General features: G+C 43.6%; 1 protein-coding gene across 1 annotated transcript; it reads right to left on the reverse strand.

The window, feature by feature from the left end:
• Nucleotides 1-1,350: 1,350 nt before the first annotated feature.
• On the reverse strand, nt 1,351-2,295 carry LOC114099813 (olfactory receptor 9I1-like). The gene has a single exon (XM_027944325.2). The coding sequence runs from the start codon at nt 2,293-2,295 to the stop codon at nt 1,351-1,353; it is 945 nt and encodes a 314-aa protein (XP_027800126.2).
• Nucleotides 2,296-2,675: the final 380 nt, after the last annotated feature.

Below are 2,675 nucleotides of genomic sequence, written 5' to 3' on the forward strand. Positions count from 1 at the left end.
TGGGTTATGAATTCCCATTTTTACCCCAAATACAAATTGCAGAATCACATCGGTTACACATCCACGTTTTTACATAATGCCATATTAGTGACTGTTGTATTCTGCTACCTTTCCTATCCCCTACTATCCCCCCTCCCCTCCCGTCCCATCTTCTCTCTCTACCCCATCTGCTGTTATTCGATTCTCTCCCTTGTTTTTTCCCCCCTTTCCCCTCACAACCTCTTATATGTAATTTTGTGTAACAATGAGGGTATCCTTCCATTTCCATGCAATTTCCCTCTCTCTCCCTTTCCCTCCCACCACTTGTCTCTGTTTAATGTTAATCTTTTCCTCATGCTCTTCCTCCCTGCTCTGTTCTTAGTTGCTCTCCTTATATCAAAGAAGACATTTGGCATTTGTTTTTTAGGGATTGGCTAGCTTCACTTAGCATAATCTTAATTTTTTTTTTTTTGGTGGAATTGGGGATTGAACCGAGGGTCTTGTACATAGGCAGCAAGCACTCTACCAACTGAGCTACATCCCCACCCCCCAGGCAGAAATTTAAAGATCTGATATGAAAAATGGGTAGATCTCATGATACATGCTTAGTGTGTGGTAGGGATTCAGGTATTTTTTTAGCATTTTTGTTGTAAAATATATGTGTATATTTATTATGTAAATTTTATTACACCTGTGTTCCTTTTATGTCATATATAAAGGACAGGTGTAATTAAATTTATATAATAAATATCGAGGCAATTACTATCAAACATTCAATAAATGGAATTCTTTCTCTCTTCAGAAGTTCTTGGGTGGTGCTCTCCCTACAAAACCTCCCCTTTGTTGCTGTGTCTTTTCTGTGGTTAATTTAAAACTTTTTCATCTATGTATATGTATCTCTAAAAATATAACCTTTCTTTCTTTCTCTATATGTGTACTTATGAGTGTGTGTGTATGTGTGTCCACCCCACGATTATTTCTATTGTTTTATTTCATAACTGTTTCTTTCTTACATGAAGGAAGCCTGAAGAAAGACAGTCCTTGGCTCATAATGTGGATTATAAGTGTCATTGGGGATTAGTGTTATTTTCTTTCTTCTTCTGCCATCTACTTATTGATTTCATCTATAAAGTCACCTTATGATCCACAGTGACAACCAGAGCTCTAGCCATCAGAGGCACATGACAAGCCAGAAGAATAAAAATCTGAAGGCAAGCATATTTTTGTGGGATTACAACAATTCTTTATGAAATTTCTTTACCCATATCCTCATGCTCAAAGGCAAGTTTCTCCAGTGTACCTAACTAGGTCACTGAATCACCAGGGTTACCAGTCATGTGTATCTTAGATAAGAAGTCCTCTCATTTCCACCTACCCCCTCTGGGACACTTGGACTCTACCAGTGACCTTTTTGAAGGCAGCTTTCACATCCTTGTTCCTCAGGCTGTAGATCAGAGGGTTCAGCATGGGGATGACCACAGTGTAGACAACAGACACCACCTTGTCTTCCTCCAGGGATTTTCCTGAGCCGCTTCGTATATACATGAAGATGAGGGTCCCAAAGAAAAGGGCCACAGTGGTGAGGTGGGAGGCGCATGTGGAGAAAGTCTTGGCCCTGCCCCCTGAAGACTTCACCCTCAAAACGGCCTTGATGATGAGCAGGTAGGAAATGAGGATGACCAAGGCATTGGCCAAAATCACAAAGTTGCCAAAGAAGACAATGATGATCTCAGTGTTCATTGTGTCACCACAGGCAAGCTTCAGCAGGGGCGGGAGGTCACAGAAGAAGAAGTTGATCCTGTTGTCCTCACAGAAGGAGAAGGAGAAGGTGCACGTGGTTCTCAGGATGGCCCCAGACATCCCACAGGCATAGGCTCCCAGCACCAATCTCCAGCAGATTCTGGGATCCATGGCCATAGCATAGAGCAGAGGGTTGCTAATAGCTACATAGCGGTCATAGGCCATCACTGCCAGCAGGAAACACTCTGTAGCTGCACAGATGGTGAAGAAGAAGAACTGGGCGGCACAGCGGCCATAGGAGATGACCATTTTGCCTGTGGTCAGCGTGGCCAGGATCTGGGGGGTGATGACAGAGCTGTAGCAGGCATCTAGCAGGGAGAGGTGGCTCAGGAAGAAGTACATTGGGGTGTGGAGCTGCCCATCCACTCGGATGAGAACCACCATCCCCAGAATCCCCAGAAGGGTGACAAGATAGAGACTGAGAAAGACCAGGAAGAGGGGCGTCTCCAAGTTGGGGTGGTCAGTAAAGCCTGTGAGGATGAACTCGGCCACTGTAGTGAGATTATTCTTGGCCATGGATTCAGTGTGGACTGTTGGTCTGAGGATGAGAATGGAGTAACAGGAATTGTTAGAATCAAGGAACAGAATATCTTTCTCTATGGTCGAAGATAAGTTGATAATTCTGGATTTATGTACAGAGTTGTTTTTCTGAAATCCTGAACCTGGCTAATTCTTTTTGAATTTCTCCTGCATTGCATGGAGCTGAAACTTAAGCTGGTGCTTCTGATTGAAATTAATTCTGCTCCCCATTGGGGATTTCTGTGAAGATAGAAGAGACAAGATTCTCAGGTTTAGAGAGGAGAAGGAGCACATCTATTCTAATCCCACCTAGGGCTGGAATCCCTCTTCTGCACACCCCACGTGGTCATGCTCCATCCTCAGACAGCTCCAATGTA

The sequence above is a fragment of the Marmota flaviventris genome, chromosome 9, assembly GCF_047511675.1.
Source record: "Marmota flaviventris isolate mMarFla1 chromosome 9, mMarFla1.hap1, whole genome shotgun sequence".
Lineage (NCBI taxonomy): Eukaryota > Metazoa > Chordata > Mammalia > Rodentia > Sciuridae > Marmota > Marmota flaviventris.